The sequence below is a fragment of the Bacillus rossius genome, chromosome 2 (assembly GCF_032445375.1).
Source record: "Bacillus rossius redtenbacheri isolate Brsri chromosome 2, Brsri_v3, whole genome shotgun sequence".
In the NCBI taxonomy this organism is placed as follows: Eukaryota; Metazoa; Arthropoda; class Insecta; order Phasmatodea; family Bacillidae; genus Bacillus; species Bacillus rossius.
In genome coordinates, this window is record NC_086331.1 from 103,007,847 (window position 1) to 103,030,582 (window position 22,736).

Below are 22,736 nucleotides of genomic sequence, written 5' to 3' on the forward strand. Positions count from 1 at the left end.
CAGACTCTGCAAAGAGTGTAATGGTCAGAAAGAAGATGAAAGAGTAACCTCTGGCTGTTTTTCTATTTTTGAAAATCAAGTTTACAAAGAAGGTAGCATACAAAGAAGCTTGTTTGCTATTGCAGATGATAATACGAATCTATCTGATAAACCGCCTGAAGCTACTAATGAAATTAAAAACACAAATTTAGGTAATCACATTTTGTAATGCATTTAACTTTACATTGAATTGTATTATGAGTACGGTAAATAAAAATTTTTTTTGTATTTTGTTTGTTTTTTGTTTTCAGACAATGTTGGAATGAACAGTGGGTGCAACTCTCTAGCAAATGTTTCTGGTGACAATGAACTTTCCAGCAGTGATTTTGTATCTGACTTGTCAAGTGATGACAGTGTGGCTGATCCAAACTACAATGCCATCGATTCTACAGACTCCACACCTGACAAAGCATCAGAGGTTATAACACTACAGAGAAAGGGATCTAAAAATGCTGAACCCAGTATATTAACAAGTGAAATAGCTGCATCGAGGTGTGTTTTGAGACCTAGCGAAAATAAGCAGAGGGGTGGAAAAAGGTTATGTAATCCAGACAAGTGGCAAAAGAACCAAACTAAAAGAGCAAGAAATGCTGGTAAAAGTAACACCACCACCACATCATCATCATCATCATCATCATCATCATCATCATCATCATCATCATCATCAAACATCCAAAATGTTGTTGCAGGTAGAGCACTACAGTTACAAATTGCTGACTGTTTAACTAGGCTCTGATTAAATATTAATAACTTTTTTTGTGATGAAAACAATTTGTAAATACCCAGGTGATTTTTTTAGAAGATTTAAGTAAAAGTTTCCTGATCATTACAAGTGTACAAAAATATTTTTTGTTTTACTCAATCAAAATCACACGTCTCAACATACCTGTAGAACTTTACTTGCTAGTAAACATTACTTCATTAAATAAAACATAGTTAAGTTGTTAAAATTGAACAAAAATTTACACACAGTACCTCAAAGTATATCTTTCCTTTCTCCAGAGTGGTGACGCGGTCCCACAGCTGCCGGTTACATTCTGGATCATAAATCCGAAATGGCCGAGATTCTTCTGTGAAGAAACGGGGCTTTCTAGCCTGGACTATCACTAGGTCAAAGTGATCTATCCAGTCATCACCAACAAGATACTCCATGCCTTTGTTTCTGAAATATGCCAAACACAATCACAATTAGAAACGCTATTCAGTTGATAAATAATTAAATTTTAGAGGCTGTAAGTAAACAATAATGACAAACAGAAGCTCCACATTCATCACGAAGAAAATAAATTGATAACACACAACACAAATGATTTAAAGTACTGTATCCAAAAATATTGTCTACAACCTTAAAAATAATAAAAATTAAAATTGATGATTTACTGCAAATAACTGAAATCTCCACCACTTAGACAAGCTAAATTTCATAACATGGAAGCAGCACTGATTTGCCAATGCTGATTTTCTAATAAGCAAGTCAAACTTGCTAAAATAAAAACCATAATTAAATATTCACTAAAAATAAAATTTCAAAGAAAATGTTAGTTACAAAAAATTAAGTTAGAAAAAATGATTAATAACCATTGGTATTATTAATAATATTTTTATGAAATAGTTTCATTTTTAATGCATTAATTTTAAAATGCCTAAAATATATTAATTTTTATATATACTTATTTTCTGTTTTAAATTTTTCACAAATTGTATTACTGTTTTACAAAGTATTATCTGTATGTATATCTGGTGAAAAAAAATACTTGTACGTACATATGTAATAAACTTCATTATCTTATTTTTCTGTTAACTGTGGGTTTGCTGTTTGGTTGCTATAGTAAAATTTTCACTTCACAAAACTTTTTTTTAAATCTCAAAGAGATTCAAACCACTAGATGACAGCAATATTTTTAGAGTTGTGAACATACCATATATATCAACTAAAATAATTTATTAAAACAAACCACTTTTTGGTACTTACAATCATACTCAGTCTAAAATAATGATGATTATTGAAAGCAATCAACTTAAAATATTGACACATCTCTAAAGATCACAGATAAATAACTAATTAAGATTAAAGACATGAGAGATGCTTTTATTTTGTCTTTTACAAACAGTTATTTAAAGATTAGTTGTCTAAGCGTTAGGGCATGAGGCAGCAACAAGCGAGACACCCCATGGGGAAATAGGTAGTCAGCAGTAAACAGTTTACAAGGACACTGGCAGTATAATTCGAGCAGGGATGGCTCCCAGTTGCACAACGAATGTTTGCTAGCGATAGCATAACACGGCCCAGCGAAAAAACAGGTGTGTTTGCCTCATGCCACGAGTAACAGTAAACTCCAAAAATAGCTGAGAGCGAGGAATTGGCAGGTCAGCAAAGCCAAGAGAGCGTAGTGATAGTGACGTAGGAAGCGAGGATGGACGGCCAGAAAAGGGAGGGGGGAAAATCTAAGCACTGTAAAAACACATGTTATTTAGGTAAAAAAGCAAAACGTGTTCAGGCGTGGGCTTTAAAAGCCAGAGTATCATCGGTCGGTCGGTCGGTCGGTCGGTCGGTCGGTCGGTCGGTCGGTCGGTCGGTCGGTCGGTCGGTCGGTCGGTCGGTCGGTCGGTCGGTCGGTCAGTCAGTCGGTTGGTCTGTCAATACGTGAGAAGCCACTCCACATATCACCGAAGAGTGACTACCACTGGTGAGTAAACAGATGCATAAAGGTTCCGCCGTAAAAAGTTCCGGTCATACGCCGATATAGCACTTAGAATCTCAGGAGGGACTTCTTTTCTCTTCAAACACTTCAAATTTCAAACTGTTAAATTTTTGCATAAGTTTAATGGATAAAAACTTTATTTAAAAGACTAACACAATTTATTAAAGTAAACATTATACTGAATAAATGACTTGAGAAAAACAGTACAGCGAAGTTGGTAAGACTGTAAAATAAACGGATAAAACACTGTCAACAGAAGCATTAACCCAGAGGAGGTTAAGGATCAATAAAATTAAATGGCAGACAAATCTAGAAGTTAATTTAAGCCTTATCCTTGATAGGGTCAATTATGGTTACAATTGTATGTTTTACATGATTTGATGTCTATAGTATCATTCAGAAAAGTTATGTGAACATCCTGATTTTTATTACTATTGTTTTAATAAAAACTGCTTTTTCAATCTTTAACCCTGCTATTCTTACTTATTAAGTATTAAAATCTGCATGTATCACTGAAAATAGACTTATCAACCTACATGCAGCTGCATGAAAAGATGAGTGGTGGAGAAAATCCACCCCCAGCACTCTGAAATCCACATAGAACATATAGAAATATAAGAAAACCAGTGAATGACCCAAGTAACATTCACATCCATTCCCTTCTCGCATCACCACTAATATTCATTTCATGATTACGGCTGTTAATGCCTGTAACAATAATGAATAAAACGAAGAATTTATTATTGTATACCTGCTACTATATTAATTCTAATTATTGATTACTGAACTCTTCCAAAAAAAAAAAAAAAATTATTATCACTTATCTTTTGGTAGCACATAGATTAATCAAATGACAAGGATAAGAGCCACCAGACGAAATGTTCTTCGAAATTCGTAAGTACATCTATTTTTCTCCTAAATATTCTAGTACACTATGTAAACTATATTTATAAGGATTACTACATTTTTGAAAGATAATTTAACTAGTTTGAAATTCTATTAGTGTATTTATGTGAATAGTTTGAAATTCTATTAGTGTATTTATGTGAATAGTTTGAAATTCTATTAGTGTATTTATGTGAATAGTTTGAAATTCTATTAGTGTATTTATGTGAACAAAAGTGAAGTGTTATTACACATTATAGTTATTGATCAACGAAAATAAGTATTTTATTTTAATGGATCTTCCTTTTTAATTATGCTACTATTACATACTCTGCTAGTTCTTCTTCATCATCGTCGTTTTCATCATCTTCGTCGTTGTCTTCATCGCCTTCATTATCTTCTTCATCATTTTCTTCGTCTTCATCTTCCTCATCATCTTTATTTTCGTCGGAGTCTTCGTCGTGTCGTCTTCATCATATCATCATCGTCATCATAACCATCTTCATCATCATGTCCTAGCCTTTTTTCGTGGTACTCCCAGTTTGATCACCTAGGTCATGACTTAATCACATGTAAATTGAATATTAGTTACGTAAACGGATTGGGAGAACTCAAACTACTTTTTATATACTTCTATGAAACTTTTAAGTGAAAAAGAGCGGAAGTGTGAACTGCAAGGAGGAAGCAAGGGGGAGACAGATACGTGGCTGCAAGAGAGAACAACCTGCATAACCAGTAAGGGTACACCAACACAAAACTAATCATGACTTAATGCAGCTACACAATGTCCAGTTTCATCAGATACAAACAATTATATATACTGATTATCAAAACAGCAAGTAAAATAATGTACAACCTGACCAAATGTTTTGAAAAATTAAGATCCAAGGTTTTAAAATTACTAAGAAACATTACATTCTTATTTCAGTAGATGCTTCAAATATTACCATTATAAGCATTGGATGAAAGCTCAAAATAATGTTTCATTTTTACATTTTCCCCTAAAAATTTGGCTCAGTGGTTTACAACCCATGATCCACCAAATTATTTTTTTTTGCGGACTGCAAACAATGTTTCAGCAAGAAAGTGTTTTTTTTCTTACAACAGTCACTAATACACGGCAAACTAAATATAAATAAGACACCCGGTACCATTTTTGTGACAGCTCAGTGTGTAATGAATGCATATATAACTGATACAAGATATCTTGCTTGAGTTCATTTCATTCATCAAAAAAGTAATATAAATCAAAATGTAAGAAAAAATTAAATACATTTTTCTAGTAAAACGGTTTTGCCATCCAAAAGATATATTTTAATGTCATTGTAAATTAAGTAATTTTATCCAATTGTGTTTTAATACATTTGTAGCAGCACTAAACACAAACCTTCCTAAATGATAACACCAAGGAGCATAATAAGACTAATTTGAAGATATTTGCATTTATACTTCTAATATTAATGTTAGAATGAATTTTAAATTGAAACGTACCAAAATAGGAATGAACCTGACCTAACATGAATCACATTCCAGCTCTTATTTCCAGAACATCCAATTATAAAAAAACCAGTCTATTTTTACTCTCTTCGGGAATAGTATAACTTTAATTTTAAAAGTGTGAGGATAGTGAAATCACAGGTACCTCCATTACTTAAACTAAATCAGTTGTTTGCACTTTAGCTTTCAATACTGAGAGCACATACTGAAATAGATAATTGTTTAAGAAATTTTATAAAAAATTTATAATCTTCTTGAATTACAATATAGAAATTTTAGTTAATAATAGCTGTACTTTTAATTTACTAGATTATATTTTTGAAATGTAATTTTACTGGTAAATTAGTAGTTTTCACTCAAGTAATTGTAATTGATCCAAATTCCTTTTTTCACATAGAACTTTTACACACTTGGTTTATTTACTCACACCCATAAAAAAAAAACAGGACTTAGTTAGCTTAAAAAAAAAAGTACTTTAACCAATTCTATTCTTAACATTCTACAATGTGACACACACTCACAACATTGTCTTCAGCACTCTCACATTTTACTGCAGTCTGTCCTTGATTTTTGAAGCATCTAACAGTTTGTATTAATTATTCTGGAGCTAGTTTTGTTTCTGTTTTACCTTGTTTAAGCTTTTCTAACAATCACTCAATGCCAGTAATGTTAAGGGAAAATGGGAAACTGACTGCTAATAATTACAAAGCCCAGTCCTAGAATACAACAACAAAACACACAAAGTACCTCCGATTTAAGAAAAACACTCCTCATTAACTTCACCATCCAAACACATGCACTACTGCAACAATGGGTAGGCTGCAGCTTAAACCACCATTATTGTTTTAGTCTACACCTATCTACATTACCAAATGGAAACAGACAAATGTAAGCACTATACTAACATTGGCAAAAATAAAAAATGATGGGTTCCCACGGGTTTAAAAACATACATCCATCTGCCCTGAGCAACTGGTCAACGATTGGCAACACTGTCTAATGTGGGGGCACAGTGGCACCTGTTGATGGTGCTAGGCATCTATGGGACGGTGTTGGGACAGTGCTTCGGAGTACTGCCGAGGAAGTAAGGCAACAACCTTTCAAGAAAGAAAGTTCTAAAACCAGGTGTCCACACAATTTTATAATAAAATTTCCTAACTTTTCCAAACCAAAATTACACAATTCCATGACTAATTGTTTTTAAAATAATTCACCTATTTTTCAAAGTTCTGAAAGCGATAAAAAAAATTTACAGGCTCCAACCCTGCTGCTATTCAATCTGAATTTTGCATAAGCCATTTTATAGTTTGTATGACTATGTACTAAAACACTTGGTATAAAAAATGCTTCCATAGTCTGGGTGATGACAGACTGGAGCATGATATTTTCCTCTGAAATCACTATCAATGGGAAATTTCCATGACTTTTCCAGGATTTCAAGTAAATTTCCTGACTTTACCTGACCAATTCCAGCTACCTAACTTTTCACAGCACCATGCTTTTGATCTGCCAAACATGCACAGTATAGACTAGGCCTGTGCTAATGTTCCAATGTTCGAAAATCAAAACGAATAATTTCTTATTTGTATTCGATTCAATTTTAAATACTGACACTTTGAAAAAACCGAATAATTTCTTATTTGTATTCGATTCAATTTTAAATACTGACACTTTGAAAAAACGAATATCAGTCATTTACGAATACGGCTGTGCAGGATCTCAAAATACGAAAAAAATTTCGGGATCAAAGAAGATTTTTTTGTCAGGCAGGGACAAAATGTTCACAGGATATTCGTAATGTTTTAGGGTTATTTATGTGGAATTGTTTGCTACATCTGGCCATGTCAATTTTGAGAAGACTAATATAGTATACACCGGGTATAACACAGTAATTCGGAACCATTACCAACACCCACGTTATCAGCTCAAGTATTTTACGGAGAAGAGAGTTTGGCAGATTGTTAAAAATAGATTAGAACTAACAGCATACTGATAAAGATAAATACATGTCTGTAAAAATCAAAACACTGTGCAGGTGTTAAAGTTGACAGTTTTCAGATCAGAGGGTAGAAACACGGCATGCCAGCTCTGTGATTTTTTTAGTTCAGAACGAGGCGGCGAAGAGAAAAAACTTGTATACATCTGATGGAAATCATCTTGTCGCACACTCACAGCAAAGACTTCTAAAGCCTAACAACCTACAACGTTTTTCTGCTGGATAATACAGAGGAAAAAAAAGACTGGATACAGGCCCACACACACACACACTCCTGGCATAGTGACAGCTAAGGCGTGGCCCAAAAAAAAAAAAGGTCACACTAAGGACGATGTTCCAAGACACAAAAATAAGGATTTAAGTGTTGAATATGCTACACATGTACCCTAACCATATTCTTAGTGCACGATAGGACATGGCCAGTCCCTTGCTTTTAGGGAACGGATTTTAATGTCCTATCCATTGCAGTTCTGTTGGTTAAATTAAGCGCATACACAGAGCTCATTTTTGTTAAATTTGTCCAGATGATTGAACTGCACCTGTCACCATTAACCCATATATAGTCATTTTTGTGATCATCAGGGGACATACCAAGCTTGTTGGTGTGCCAAATGAAACTTAATGATAGCGAAACAATCCTGGAATACATTTTGTACACTTTAATGGTCATAAAAAAATTACAACTTTAAAAGTGCTTGAGAAATTAAAATTACGCCATTTAATTCACGTGAAAGTGATACTATCTGTAGCATATTTGGCATTGCCAAAAGTCCACTAGAACCCTTTGAAATCAGTTTCTAGCCTCATGCAGGGCAGTTTATTAAAACGGTTGTTTTTACGTTACCTAACAGGAATTGGGTTTGGACACGTCTGGAATACGGTCTGTGAGTTAGGTCACGGTTGTATCCCAACAAGGTAGTGCTTATTCGCTACCTTACTCAAATGACTTGGAATACTGCCCTAAGAAAGGGGGGGGGGGGGGGAACTTTGCCTATTTTACCAAGCACACATACACTGGGCAGAAAAAGATAAGAACATTCTAAGAAGCTACTGTGTTCCTACACTTTAGTCAAAACAAGCCAAAAAATATAATTTATAAATGTTAAAATATTTTAATATAAATAATGATTTATTTTCATAAAGTGAAAAATTCTAACACACAAAATTTAAAATTTGTTTACACCTACATCATATTTAACTATAGATTAAAACTGCTCACTGTACATTATTTTTAAACCCACCCTCTTGAAGTTAATTTACACATACTGCAATTGCCTTATATATTCACTTTGCACTGTTTATTAAAATATTAATTTTTTTGCAGGTCCTATTTTGATTACCATGAAAAATAATTACTTACATTTTCCTTTCAAAATTTGAATATTTAAACATAATTTTACCTATAGTAATTGTAGCTGACTTAACCTGACCCACCTTTCACTAAGTATTATTTAATTTACCAGAAGCCACTACACTACACATTTACTTTTTTCTTTCAATATGTATTTGTTATATGTGAAAATATTTTTTTAAGTTGGATTCTAATTCTTACTATTTTAATTAAATATTTGTATTCGAAAATAATTTGATATTTGTATTTGTATTCAATGTGAATTAAAAAAACTGATATTCACACAGGCCTAGTATAGACACATCATGCAGCATTTTTACATCACACATCACACCAACAGCTTGGATACATAAAAATATTTTCCGAAAATTATGGAATTAATTATTTATATAATTAAATCAAATTCTTAACAAAGCGAAACGTAAAATTTAAAAAAATGAAGATAAAAAGTAGATTAAATTAATGAGTATGTACTATATATAAGTATATTTTGCATTTATCATCATATTTTTGTTTTAGCAAAATATACAGGACCTTACTAATCGGCAACTATTATTCAGAGGTATTCATAAATGCTGTAAGAATTCAAAAATATGCCTAGATTTTATATTTATTTGCAGCACAGTGTAACTCAGCACTAAAATGAATAATATATTATTTGTATTATTCTTGTATTCCAAAAATCAAAGAGCTACTGCAAAAGGGCTCAACTTAATCATATGAGCATGCAAAACTCAGTACACTGACAACATAAATTATACTCACACAAAATGGAAGGGGCTATTGGTCACTAGAAATAGTTTCTTTCCAGCATCTGACAGTTTTTCCAAATACACACGTATGTCCTTATTATCTTCCAGGAACTCTGGTACATTTTGGCCCACAATGGCATGCATTTTTAAGTGACTTTTTTGCACTGAATTCTGTAATCATGTGATAAATTAAAGCTAAACTGAAAAATGTTTTTGTACAACAAAAACAAAACAAAATAGGTTTCTTAAATATAATGCTGAAAGGTTATAAACATATGAAATTTTGGGCCTGCATAACCACCATAGTAGTATAGATATCTGAATAACATTTATTTACTGGATCTCTGAATAGTTGCCATTCGACAGCATGTCTGTCATATTGGCTATTCAATGCTTCGTTACCACCTATAGCGGCTATTCAGACATTAACTATTAGACAGCACAATGGTAATGGATCATAGCTCTTTGTATAGATATTTGCATGAGAAACCTTGTGCAATATAATTTGAACTTTCAGAAGTTAAACAGTACTACATTGTTTTTCTAATTTAGTAAATTTTCATATATTTAATTTTGATTATATTTCTAGACAAAATAAACTTTCTGAGAATATTTTATGTTTTTTTTTTTTTTAATTAAGAAATCTTTGTTGGTTATTTTCTATCTGAATGCTCTTAATAGTTAATGTATTTACTATTGACGAGCAGTTATTTTAAATATTTGAAATTGTGCACAAAAAGTAATCCAATACAGTTAAAATATAATGAGCAAGATTTTAATTGCAATACATTTGGGATGTACTCCAAGCTTAACCACTGAAATGCAGATTCGCTTAAGAAACTACTACTGTAATAAACTCTACAGAACAAACATTTTTTTTTTTAATTTTCATAAACAGATTTCTGTTAGAGTATCTGAGGTTTTATTTTCAATAAAATTTTGATGAAAACATATTTTATTATGTTTTAAACTGTACTTTCAAAATTATTTCTGTTAAGATCAGCATAATTATTCAATAAACAAATGACCAAGAATACAAAATAGAAATTAAATAACACAGTTACTGATAGCTATTTGACTGCTTTTCAGAGATTATGATACATGACAGCAGATATCCAGTTCAAATTTATCAGGTAGATAGTTATCAACAACTTTTATTCAGAGGTGGTAACATAGGCTCTTATAATTACAATTTCAAATTGAGTAAACAACATTTTACAACTGAACATTTTGATTGGTAAGTTTATTACCATCACACTTCCTATTCTACAAACAATAAAGATAAAAATGCAGTTAAATGCACCATCATCACTAGAAACCTGTGATGACCTCAGATAACCATGAGGGTGGGAGAAACAGGGTGTCTGAAGAGGGAACAAGTTCAGCCATATGTTTTTAGGAAAACAAATTTGCTCTACGAGGCTAAAAACACAGTTTTGAGTTGTCTTAGCCAAAACATGTTGGACCTATTCTTGCTAGATTAAGTATGCTAATAATTAAACTGTTCAAGGTAAAAAGACTGTGCATTGAATGAAATTATATAAAAAAAAAACTATTTGAAATTACTATTTATATTATTGAGAACTCTAAAATATAGTTTTTCAAAATTGACTGCTTGTTTGTCTGTCTGTTTCACCATCAATCCAAAACTATTTGATGGATTATGATGTAATTTTTTATTACAAAGATCTTTGGCTAACTTAAAAACTAGGAAATATATCACAGAATTACACCTCTAAGAGAGTGAAATAAGGGGTAAATATTGTTTTAAGATAATTTATTATATCTCCACTAATCAAGTATAAGAAAATATATTGGGTACCAATAACAAACATACAAAAACTACCAACCACAATTTTACCATTTTACGAAATTCAACTCCTAAGGGGTGAAAAAAGGGATAAATATAGTTTTAATATTAATAATTATATCACCCAATTAAATACAGCATAATCAAAGATATTGGGCACTAATAATTAACAATAAAAAAATTCCAACCACAATTTCAACACATTGTGAAATTCAACCCCTAAGGAGTGAAAAAGATGTGTGTGTGTGTATATATATATATATATACACACACACACATATATAATTTGTGACATTTTTTTGTAGAATTTTTGTAGTCAAGTCTGTAGTCAGGACTGAATATTTAATGTTTCAAAACCCCTTGGTCTTGTAGTAAGCTTTAAATACGTATTTCAAAGAAGAGTTTTTTTTATGGGTTGATGTATCATTGTAGCCATTTAGCCTTGTAGCATTGTTCGGAATAAATAATTATTCTATGTTCACTGAGATAACAGAACGAGTGGTTGAATCTTTTAACGAACTTTAAAAGAAGCTATGTGGAGGGGGTTCACAGCGAAAGGAAGTTATAAGTGGATTGATGTGCTACCGCCATTACTAAATTACTACCATAACAGAAAACACTGAACAATTGATATGGCGCCTGTGAATATAAAAAGATAACTCACTCACGAAAACTGTTTATTCAAATGCAAATAAACTAGGGGTACAAAAAATTAGAACTACATTTGAGAATTTGTACACATTTCGAAATATAAACGAACATTGAAAAAAGGGTACACACATTACTGGTGAACCAAAATATTCTGTGTTAATAAAATATGTAATTATCACCCAAGATGTTATAACTTGGAAGATTTACGAGATTCGGTGATACACGGAGGATTCTACAAGTAATAAATTCAGCCTACCAAGTACCCAAATGAATATTTGGTAGAGCAAGTGATATGTTGGAAAGATGATCGCTTGATTGTGAAGTGGCTAGGTTTTGATAAATCTGAAAAAAAAAAAAAGTTTGATAAATCTACTGATGTTATATCAATTATAATGTAGCGGGGTGTGTTGGTAATTTTTATGTTAATGAAGGAAAGTATTAAATAAATAATTATTTTTATGTATTCCTGCACAGTTTGAAACTTTTCACTAGTTACGAGGCTGGGATGCTTGTCAAAAGTACTTAAAATGGTATTAGGAAGCTGGGGATGTGTGGAGACTGATCAAAATGACACAACTATTAGGGTTGGGAAAAGTCAGGGGAAGGGGGATAGGTATGCTGATACCAAATCTCAAGCGCCAGAGGTGCGTGCGCTTGGGACACATGAACAGGATTGGAGTAGATTGGGTAGATGGGGTGGGGAGGTTTGAACCATTGCACTTTTAGGACAATGATGAGGAGTTAAGAGGGTGATATTGATGTCGGATGTATCATTTGTAGTTATCAACAGAACTAGTACTATGTGTCGTGCCAACTATGAGGAAATTGTTGAGGAGGAGTCCTATGCGAGCTGGGAGGAGGCTAGGGACGAGGAAGAAGCACTTGAGATGGATGAAGACGAAGAGTCCGGGGAAGATGTGGAGATGTGTGCGCAGATAGTTGTGTGGGCAAAGCATTTGATGGATATTATGGAAAGTGCTGCAGAGCAGGCTATTGTGAAGGGGTTTGGTAATGCCCTATTAAATAGTAATGTGTTAGTGAGGGGAGAAGATGGTGTCTATGTGTGTGCTTGTGTTTTTTTATTAAATAGTTTAAAAATTTTTTTATATTTTATTTACTTTGAATTCCTGTTACGACTTTTAAAAATATACTATTTTCATGTGATGTGAAGTGCATCTCGCAGAGACAGTAACTGCATCATATACACTATGTATAGGGATCAGACATTCAAGTCGAAACGTATAATGTTATGTGCTGGATATGATCTCTCTCATGGAGAGGGAACACATCTAATACTCTACAAATTAGAATCATCATATTTGTTTGTAGCAGAAAATTATTGTGCACAATTAAGGCTGCTTGTGTTTTTTCTTTCATTTAAAACCTTGCAGAAACGGATATATACGCAAACAAAATATATCTGCTTTCGTGCAGCTTTTAAATACGAATATGCAAACACATTCCTGCTTATAAGAGAGAAATGTAAATATTACTTGTGAGTAAGGAAACGGGAAAATGTATGGTTCTGAACGGTGTGATGACTATGATGGCAACATTAAATTAAAAAAAAAAAATTGATGAAAGAAAAGTTATCAAGTATTATTACTTTAAAATAAATTTAATCATTGCATCCGCAACGATGAGACAATTAATTTGATATGTAACATATATCTCAGTCTACACATATAAATAGGGAATGCAATCTCCAGACGAGATCGCTAAGTCGAGATCTCGAGGGATCAGAAATTCGATCTCAGCGAGATCTTGGCATTTTTGAGATCTCGAATGGATTTCGAAAAGTATTGTTTTAATTAGATAACTGAAACAGATTGAAACTGCTTAGTAGTTGTGATTATGATGCGAGTAAGATACAACATGAATTATTGAAAAAAAAAAAGTATTTATTTTTATAATTTTTTACTTATGTTATGTTAATGAACACAAAAATTCAGACCCTTAAAATCTCTTATAAAGAGAGTACTTATTTTAACTAAGATAATGATAGTGAAAACAAAAATTTACAAAAATTGCTATTTCCAAAATCACTCTTAATTTAGTTAGGAGTGATCACTCGTAATCACTCCAAAATCACTCCTAAACTAGGAGTGATTACGAGTGATCACTCCTAACTAAATTAAGAGTGATTTTTGAAATAGCTTCTTAAAAAACAAATAGTGCTTAGAGTGCTGTCGGATAAACTGCATCTTATGTCAGTCGCTATGTAGCCAGCGGCTGAAAAGGCCCTCTCAGATTCAACAAGCAAGCTGTTGTATGCAAATTGTAAAAACATACCCCTCGATCCTCCACACTCATAGAGATCCATCTCTTTTTTAATCACGGACTCTAGCCTGTCTGTAATAGTAGCAACCTGCAAGAAAGGACTTTTACAGGTTTTCAACTTATCTTCTAGTTCCTCTTGAACACTTCTATTTGATCTTACAGCAGAACGTAAATTCATATCCTCTGCAATCATTGAAAGAAGCAAGTCATCCTCGTTTGCCCAAGTTTTCTGCAGTACTGGTATTTATTTCATTACCAGAAGTTGAGGTCGAGGCTTGAGAAAGAGTATCTGGTTGTGTAGTGCTGCGATGTAATTGTCTGATTATATTCTTAATTTCCTTTCTTATAATATACTTGTTAGGTAATTGAAAAGTTTCGTCGCCCTTCAATAGTTCTAAATCATTCTGATAACTAGCCAGATGTTTTAAATACAACAATGCAGCAGTTGCATTTATACGACGCTCGGAGATCCGCCTTTTCATCGACTCTGCTAGTTTTTCTGACAGTGGAGTCTTCTGGTCCTCTAACTTGCGAAGCATGAACCGCAACATATATTCTGCACTTACTAAATCTGTATCGCTGCGGCACAATACCTCAACGGCCAGTTTTATTGGCTGGAATATATTTTCTAAGTCGCTAAGGACTGCATGTTCTTCATCCGTGAAAGAGTAATCAGAATTAGAATTGAGAGAGAGATCGATTAAAGCCTTGGCCACACACTGCTTTACTTTATTGTATGTGCTTATCATATTGCAAAGGCTAGACCAACGAGTTTTACAATCAAGAACCAGTTGAATTGTCTTGCCACCAAACTCCTGCTGAATGTAATTCTGAAGGATATCATTCTTGGTGGGAGAGTTCTTAAAAAGATTGAAAACATTTCTTAGTTTTGCTACAATCGAATGGTATTCTGAAGACAGATCAGCTTGTCTTACAGGTAAAGAAAAGTATAAACCATTGTAACTATCTGGGTTATCTTCCAATTCTTCCTCCTCTTCTGTGCTGTGATTCGTGTTTTGTTCAGGATTAGGTTCTAGATTTATTTTTATAAATGATGTCTGTTATACCCAACTGTATCTCGTGCGCGTAGCAAAGCTGTTGAAGCGGTTCAGTCAGACGTCCTATTTTCTTCCTGACACTGGCTCTGTCTGTGGTTATACCAACATGTCTTTGTCTAGGGATAAATCATAATCTGATAGTTTTTCTTTTAAAAGCTGAACACAAGACTCTGAGGACATACTTCCAAATATGCGCACCAGTCCAAGATTCCATAAAGTAGGCTGGTTGTTGATAGTTGTATGAACATTAATATTCAGAAAGCGCCTACTCATTCCAGATGTCCATTTATCAAAAGAGAGTGTAAATCTATAGTCTTTGTTCTTTAGCTTTCGAAGATATTCTTTCACATTCATTTTGAGTGTTACACCATAATTCATCACAATTAATTTAATAGTGTTTGGTGAAGAAGGTAATTTATAATTGTTACCTTTTGAAGCAAAAAGATTCTTTATGTCCTTGGATATGCAGAAAACTCGAAAAGGCAGTCCATCTTTCGCTACCATTCGAGAAATAATTTTTTCTTTAGTCACGTGTCACGTCACAGTCGGATTGAAAGTAATCACTGATTTTCTTCTTTTTAGGGGGCGTTTGGCATTCACTATTTTCTTGAGCCTCTTTGTCTATAGATGATAGTGGCTCTGATGACATTGTAGTAGACGCTGACGACGACGGCAGAGACAACGACGACGCAGCATCATGTTGCAGAGTGGTTGATGTCCTTCGAACTCCTGCATTCAATGTTTTTGTGTCAATTTTGTGGATTGACTTCATATGGACATGCAATCCTTTTGTGGAACTGGCTGTAGTTTTCAGAATAGCTTTACATATTTTGCATTGGGCTGTCAAATTATTCAACGCTTTCTTAAAATATCTCCATACCGGCAACAAACTATTAAACTCCATGTAAGGTTCATTTTGATTGTTTTTCGACATTTTAAAAGTATTAACTTAACAGTCTAGCACTTGCATAACCAAATAATACAAATTTTCATTCAATTAACCCATAAAAACACGTAATTTAAGCACACCATGACAGTAACTGCACAACCAAAACAATTGTAAACAAACAAGTGCCTGCACGCACTCAAATATCTTCCGCTCACTTACTCTAGTCAGAACTATATCACTTATTCTTTTCTATTTCGCTCGCCCAACATCAAGAATAGTCGGGAATAGTTGGGATAGTTTGCGTATGCAGTCTGACACTTTCCTTCGCCAGTCAGCGACTCGCTCGTGCGCAGAGAACACGCGTCATGCGTCGCTGACTACTGCCGCTCGATCTCGTCAATCTCGGCAGAGATCTCGTCATTTTATGCTTCGAGATTGATCTCGAAAAATGAGGCAAGATCTCGGATGATCGGGATCTAGCGAGATCGAGATTGCATTCTCTACATATAAATATTAAATATCATGTCTTTAAGAAAGAAATGGTATGTCTCCTAGAAAAAAATGTCGGTCACAGTCATCAACATAAACAAAATGGTTGTGAACTTTGATAAATGTGTGGATTTTTTAATGTATGTTTACAAAAATTTGTGGATTTTTTTGGTCTATAAGGTTCATAACAACACTGGTAGAGTATAGAAACTCGGACTTACATGCATACATACACTGACGTACTCAATGCCGGTCCTATCAACATTTTTAGGTGGTGCAAGATCTAAAAGTGGCGCCCCTCTAAATAAAAAAAAAAAGTTATTGTTAAATCAGTTTCTTTATTTTCCACCAGAAAAAGCAGCCGCCTCCGATTATTAAGCCGAATTACTGCTGACAAACATGTCAAATCGTAGTAAAGTTCGTTTGACCAGTTTGTGCGAGTACCTATATGTGATGTGGTGGACAAATAAAAAATAATTACAATAAATATAATGATTGTCAACTTTTATTTATTGTGTTCCCTGCAAACATTAATCAAATCAAAAGAGTACGTAGTAAAAATATAAAAAAACCTAGATAGTCACTTTTCTAGCTTTAGCGCTAGCAAATTTTTTTTCATCAAATCTGAATAATTTAACTTTTGGACAATAGCATTTTATATAGATAAAATTCCAAGATCGGACAGTCTTTCCCGACACATAGTAGACCGTAGGTAGGTTTTTAACTTTAAATTTACTGAAACTTCGTTCTCCTTTGGCAACAGTTACAGTTACAGGTACAGTTCGCCAGATACGAAGCGCTGTCCATATATTCGTGAAAATATCTTGCCAATAATTTTTTTTATAAGTCAAAGAACTTTTATTGGCTCTCCTGATTGATCTTTTAATAATGGGTTCAGGCTCACAAGTTCTTCAACCAATTCATGACCAGGTATGTCACATTTTTCTCCATCGGTTAAAGTGATTTGCAAATCAGCACAGGCTTTTTCCAACATGGATTTTTCTGGAATTATTTTTATGTTGTATAAAAAAGACCATGTATCATTGAATTTTGACAGTTGTTGAAAACATGTAATCAATGTATTCTCAATTGTCTCTATCATCGGGTAAAAAATGTTGATTTTATATAATTCCTCCTGATCAGTTGATGTTTCATCTAAGGTTTCGTATATTTAAATAATAGTTTCTTTTTTCACGATCGGACTGCCTTAAAAACTGGATTATTTCGGCTAGAGACGCTATTTCCTTAGCTGTAATTAGAGTTGAGGAAAAGCTAAGGTACTGTTCCACAAATTCCGAACAGTTTTTCAGTAATTGCGATGCATTTGGTAAGTTCATAGTTTCAGACTGCATAGCTTTACTTACAATGTTTACTTGACACAATATATCATACCAAGCCACCACTGTAATATTGAACTCAAATTACTCCATATTCTGAATTAGCGAAAATGCCTCTGATGCTGCAACTGAGTCATTAGTTTCTTCATGAAGATTTTGAAGGGCTTCACGAATTGAAGTGTAGTTAAAGCGAACAGCAGCAAGACTAGAAACTCTACTCTCCCAGCGAGTTTCGCAAACTTTTTTTAACGATTATCCATCTATGTGCTTGGATATCACTTCCCATCGCTTCGTTGATCCAGAGAATAAAACAAATAGTCTTTGGAGAAATCCAAATAAAGAAACAGGTTTAACGGAACTATTAGCTGCATTATTACCAAATTCAAGCTGTGGCAGCCACATGGATTAAAAAATGCCCGAGGATATAGGTTTAAAATTCTGGTTTGTACACCTTTGTTCACTCCTATCATATTCGCTCCATTATCGTAGCCTTGACCTCTACAATTGTTCATGTCTAAATCAAATTCTTGTACAATCGTATCAAGAAAGAGGCCAGTGAGTGCTCCCAAAGAGTCACTTACTGGCTTGTAAGCAACAAAACACTCTCGCACTTCAACTTCTTCATTGACGGCAACGAACCGGAATGTTAGTGACATTTGTTCAATGTGGCTTACATCAGGAGAGCAGTCCATAATGATGGAGAAGTATTTAGCTGATTTTACCATATTCACAATATTATTTCGAACTTCACTTCCAAGTAAGCCAATTAATTCATTTTGAATGCGTTTGCTGAAATAATGGACATTAGTCTATTTACAACACTGTGGAGGTGCTCCATCATCACATTATCAAATTTTACTAATAATTGCACCAAACCCAAGAAGTTGCCATTATTAGGGGTGTATAACGTTTCAGAGCTCCTTCTAAACGCCAAATTATTGCCTACCAAGAAGAACACTATCGACATCATTATTTTGAGGATAGCAACCCATTTCAATTTCTCATCTTCAATCTGTTTTTGTAATTGTTTGTCTATTCTGCTGAAGTTCTTCAACCTAATCGTCGCTTGTATCCAACTGTTCATAGCACGTCGGTGATCTGAGGATGTTTTGTGTGTTTTCAGATGCGTTGATAAGCGCCTCTAGTCAACAAATCCTTTTCCCAAATTAGAGTTGGGGTTTATTTTAAATAAACGACAGCAAAAACAATATATTTTATCTGAAGATTTACAGTACATGAGCCATCTTCTTTTAAAAATCTCTCCATTTGGCATTACTTTTTCAAAATGCGAATTTGAAAAATGACGGCCGTCACAATTCTTTGGGTGTGATATACATATTTACAATCCGTTAAAACAAACTAGTACCTACACCTTTACCGCCTTATACAAAACACAGTATTGGCAAAGATTAAATAATAGTTACTACGTAACAGGTACATCACTTCCATACAAAAGCTACAATACCTACGCTATAATACCCGACAAAAGCGCAGTGCTGCAAGGAGAAACGTATTCGACAAACGCGTGTAATCATTAAATGTCTAAGACAACGTGTGTAATCTCGCAGTGCGGTTTCGTTCGTGGATAAGTGGAAAATGTCATATCGCAGTGCCACAGAATACACTAGAAAGGAACTTATATAAAGAATACTTACTTCTCTTTTCTATTTCGTATTCTTCTATAATAATCTAAATACAGATATACACTCGCGCGCGTTTGAACGACTTGACAATTCAATAGACAATGCTTGCCTAGCGAAACAAGTGACGGACAAAATTTAACCCCGAGCCCCACTCCCCCGTAATGGATGACTTGAAAATAACGGAGAGGAGCCAAGCAGTTCAAGTAACGGCCGGATGAAGCGCCACTGTCAACTACGGGACACAGAATGTATATAAACAGTTGCTAGTAATGGGATCCGATAAGCCACGTTAAAAGAGCTGTCGAACTCGAAATCATTATTAATTTGAATTCATTCGAATTTGGTGACGTGACACCGTGACGTCAGAGGGCGGGTACCTCAAGTCGTCCATTTTTCCGTGAGACTCGACCAATCGTCGCTGTCGTTCGTCTCACGTGTCTGTTGATTTCGGCGCCCCCACCTTGATGGCGCCCGGTGCGGTCGCACCGCATGCACCGCCCTAGGACCGGCCCTGGACGTACTTTAGGAACATACACCAGAAACAAATATGGCGACATCCATCAGATGAAATCAAAATGGCGGTACCAAAGTAAGAAAAGTGCAATGCACAGGAGTGGGGTGTTCGTTGACATCATCATAACAAAAAGTGTAACGTACAGGAGTGGGACATGCTCCAAAAGAAACTAGCTACATCCATCACACACTAGCTATTTCACTAACCTTGACATCACGAAAAAGAATTTCTGGGTGATACTCAATTTGATTCTTCTCAAAATGTTCTGCCACATTACAGAGAAGACCCATTTCAGGAACAGAAAACAAGTCAGCCAGTTGCATCATTTTCTGCTTGAGGTAGGACTGAAACATGTCAGCAATATTGTATAAATCACCACAACACAAACATGGCACTCAACATTTTGTCATTAAAATTTTATAAAGTCAAAATATCTTGCATATCAGTATCAATACAGGCTTGCATAAGAAACTATAAAATGTATTTACAAAGCTATTCTTATAACAAGCAAAAAAAAAAAAAATGTTTTCTTGACTAAATCAATAATACATGATTTTCTTTTTAATTACTGCTTGCATATCAATGTCCCTTTCTTTAATTTATAAAGGGTAGGTCAAGTAAACCTCAAGTTAAAAACAACACACACATAAAGAATATTGATATAATGAGGTTATTTAGGGACACAACCAACAAAAAACACTAGGTTGTAATTCATTCATGCTAAATCAAAGGTCAAGCTAGCCTCATTACTAAAAATAACAGATGTCAACAACATGATGAGAAGTATTTATATTTTAAAGTTAGTAGCACAAAGCATGGGATATTTATAGTTTATTTTATTCAAACAGGACTCATGAATGTTAGTTAGCTATATGGTATTTTTTTTTCCAACTTTAGTTTCCAGCCCTATAATCTTGGTTCCTTTAAGATTTGAAGGCATTATTAAACATATTTGAGAAACATGAAACAACATGACATTGCATGAATCATCTAGAGAAAACAAGATGAAATATACTCAATACATCTGTACACCTTGGTCCCATAGCATCACACTCAGTGGCGGTCGGCAGGTGGAATGAGACAGATACTGTGATCTATGTATGAGGTCTAGGATTAGAAAAGGAATTGGGGGCAGGGGGGGTGTAGAAAGGGCTGGAAGGTTGTTGCATTTTGATTGTGAAAATGTGAACATTTCATGTAAATTATCATCATAAATTTAGCCTATTCTATTGGTAATAAGTGTAAAATTATCCATGGCTAGTGATGATATTTATTAAAGGAGGCTGTTAGTTTTGGATATTATCTATGATAGTTATATTTTAGCATGGTTAGTTGACTGACAATCATAGATTTAATAAACGTTAGAGCACTAAGAATATTGTGTCCATAAACCAAGATCATTAGATTTTAAATAATGCACAAGTGTATTATATCAAAATATATATAATACTAATCAACAGTCAAACAACAAAAACAGCTCCCCATTGAAAAGTGAAACTTAAGGCCACTTCAGATTCAAAATACTGATTATTTAAACTAAGAAACATGGTTTATGGACACATTCATTAGATACTATAAGCAATAAATTAGAACAGTACATAAAATAGACCTTAACTTTCAAAGATGTTTAGTACATACTTGTTTTGGATGAGTTTCTACATCTGTGATAGGAATGAAGCGGTTATTGTACAAAGTAAGCACTTCCTCTTTAGACACTTGAGTAAGACCACGATACACCGCACCAAATTGTATTTGTAGAAAAGAGTCGAGTTTAAGTAACAAACCCTTCTCTATATCATAGTGAAGTCCTCTAACTGCAAATCCAGGTTGGTATTCCAATAGTGATATTTCTTCAGGATACTGCAAAAGAAAATTCAATAAACAGTGTTTTAATAGTAATGTTCCATTTTTATATTGTTAAAATAATTTTTTAAATAATTTAGTTTAGTATTCGCTGAAGGTAGAAACAATTATGGGTGCTTTAAGGATTAAACTCCCCCACCAATTTCAATACTATATTTTTGATGATTCAGTTGTTCCCAGTTTTCTATACTTGTTTTCGGCTAAGAACTTGAATGTAAATGTCCAGTAGTATTTAAATGAAAATTTTCCTGTTCCTTGGTTCAAATAAAAAAAATCTGGTTCAACATTTAAAATGGTTACATTCATTGTGTGAAATGTATATGGAAAATCATTAAGATATGCTACGTAGTAATAATTGTTTATATTTGCTTTACAGCTTTCTGTATGTTCACTTAGGCTCCCCGACTCTCAAATGGATTTCGTAAATTGTTTTGTTTAACTAACAGTTCAAGTAAAAGTACTCACAGAGGACCATGGCTACTAATCAAACTGTTATCATATGCAGATAGTAACTAATTTTTGCATGTTGGTTGCATGTTACTAATTTTAGACTTAGTTAAATACTTAAAGTGGGTCATACACGTATGAGTCTATCTCGGCTTGGCCTCCGAAGAAGGAAACTCGCACGTGTGTGGGCTGCTAAGAGCCGGGCTCGGCTGTACGGAGTCGTCGGCAGGGCTTGGCTTGCTTCTGACTTGCCATTGGCTTGTGCGTGTGTGGGGGGGAGTATGAGCTAGGCTTGGGTTTCAACACCAGGCACTGCAGTCTAGTGAGATTCGGTAAATAAGGCAGTACTGTGTTCGCTGCAATGTTGACATTTTTGCTAAGTAAAATAATGTTGAAATACATATTAAATAAAAAATAAAACAAAATACTTAACAATTCTGACTATCTAAAATATAGTTTGAAGTAAAATGAATCTTTGTGTATATAAAATTAGTTGTTAATTTTCCGAACCTCATGAGACACAATGTGTGTGA

The 22,736-nt window shown here is 34.0% G+C and overlaps 1 protein-coding gene across 5 annotated transcripts in view; it reads right to left on the reverse strand.

Moving 5' to 3' along the window:
• LOC134529532 (5'-nucleotidase domain-containing protein 2) overlaps positions 1-22,736 on the reverse strand; it is a 60,838-nt gene that overhangs the window by 18,079 nt on the left and 20,023 nt on the right. For 3 of the 5 annotated variants that reach the window (XM_063363722.1, XM_063363724.1, XM_063363723.1), the window contains exons 3-6: positions 21,532-21,753; positions 20,100-20,237; positions 9,236-9,393; positions 1,015-1,201 (exon numbers count right to left, since the gene is read on the reverse strand). In XM_063363722.1, coding sequence (XP_063219792.1) covers positions 1,015-1,201; positions 9,236-9,393; positions 20,100-20,237; positions 21,532-21,753 — 705 coding nt within the window. Of the gene's footprint in view, positions 1-1,014; positions 1,202-3,956; positions 4,237-9,235; positions 9,394-20,099; positions 20,238-21,531; positions 21,754-22,736 lie in introns of those variants that run through there. The other 2 variants (XM_063363726.1, XM_063363727.1) reach the window with 2 other exon arrangements.